The 1,488-nt window shown below is 58.3% G+C and overlaps 1 protein-coding gene across 1 annotated transcript in view; it reads left to right on the top strand.

Annotated features, from left to right (window-relative positions):
* Positions 1–8: 8 nt before the first annotated feature.
* The window catches only part of LOC104272330 (dimethylaniline monooxygenase [N-oxide-forming] 5-like), a gene marked incomplete at both ends in the record, with an annotated part of 2,091 nt that continues 611 nt past the window's right edge, over positions 9–1,488 (top strand). Inside the window, 4 exons of the mRNA XM_009867294.1 lie at positions 9–27; positions 250–392; positions 756–955; positions 1,314–1,486. Coding sequence (XP_009865596.1) covers positions 9–27; positions 250–392; positions 756–955; positions 1,314–1,486 — 535 coding nt within the window. The remainder of the gene's footprint in view (positions 28–249; positions 393–755; positions 956–1,313; positions 1,487–1,488) is intronic.

Here is a 1,488-nt window from a genome sequence, read left to right as displayed (position 1 = left end):
CACATCTCCCACTGAGCACCTTCCCAGGTACTGCCCCGCACCCCGACAGGAGGAGAGACCCCAAAAAGATTGGCCACAACAGTCCCTATTCTCCCTGCTGCTTCTCTTCCCAGCTCCAGCATTTTCCTTCCTTTCTGTGGCAACAGAAGGGGTATGGTGGGGCCAGGGAGCATCCCCACTTCAGTTTTTTGGGAGGTAACCCTCCAGCCCAGTGCCAGGAAGCCAAGCATCCCTTCTCCCTGCCCACAGGAATTGAGAAGTTCAAAGGCCGCTATCTCCACAGCCGAGACTACAAGGACTCTCGGGATTTCACAGACAAGAGGGTCATTGTTGTCGGGATCGGGAATTCGGGGTCTGACCTGGCTGTGGAGATCAGCCAAGCAGCCAAGCAGGTGAGCAACACAAGTGGGGTCCCAGTGGGCAGGGCAGCCTCCCATGGAACGCTAGCAGCTCCACAAGGACACCAGGACCAAGGTGCTGGCAATCCCACCAATCCCAGCCACCAGGTAGTAGTGGTGGCAGCCAAGACTTGATCCCATATACGGATACCTCAGTTTCTAGCCCTGAGCCCTGGGCTCTTCCCTAGCACTCCTTGCTAGGAACTGACGACCAGCTCTCCTTGCCCTCTGGGTCTTCACCCAGTGCTGGGGCAGAATGAAGAGCAGCGATCCTGGGGCAAGGACATGTACCTGCCCCCGGGCAGCCCCCCAGGACTCTCACAGCCTGCAGGCAGCAATACTTACTTTCTTGCCCAGGTCTTCCTCAGTACCCGCCGAGGCGCATGGATCTTCAACCGTGTCGGAGATCATGGCTACCCCCTCGATATTGTCTTCACCACCCGCATGAAAACATTCCTGAAGGACCTGCTGAGCGTGTCCATGGTGAACGACTTTGTGGAGAAGCAGCTGAATGCCAGGTTCAACCACTCGCACTACGGCCTGAAGCCAAAGCACAGGTGCCAGCAAATGCTCCCCCTACTCAGGAGGGACCCTTTACCTCCCCGAGTGGCCAGCCCTGCTCAGCCATTCCTGTGCTCCCTGTGCCTGGGCTGGGGTCAAGGCACCAGCCCTGGAAACTCCGTTAATAGCTGTGTTGTGCCCACGCAATGCGTGAGAGAGTCACCACTGCCCGTTCCAGGGTCTCTTGGTGGTACCATTGCAGTGGCAGCTGTCGAGCACCCTTGGGGGAGCAGCCTCACTGGCGATGAGCATCCCTTGGGATGAGCATCCCCAGAGCAGGGAGCAGCGGCTGGAGCAGGATGTGGAGCAGAGACACCTCAGCACAGAACCCTGATGGCTCCTTGTACCTTCCAGGGTCTTTGACCAACATCCGACCGTCAATGACGACCTGCCCAACCGCATCATTTCGGGCAGGGTGCGGGTGAAGCCGAACATCCAGGAGTTCACGGAGACATCGGCCATCTTCGAGGACGGCACCAGGGAAGACATTGACGCCGTGGTCTTTGCCACAGGATACCGCTTCTCCTTT

This window comes from Apaloderma vittatum, unplaced genomic scaffold (assembly GCF_000703405.1).
Source record: "Apaloderma vittatum isolate BGI_N311 unplaced genomic scaffold, ASM70340v1 scaffold36213, whole genome shotgun sequence".
Taxonomy (NCBI): domain Eukaryota; kingdom Metazoa; phylum Chordata; class Aves; order Trogoniformes; family Trogonidae; genus Apaloderma; species Apaloderma vittatum.
Note: the sequence above shows the minus strand (reverse complement) of the source record. Positions and strands in the feature narration are given on the sequence as shown.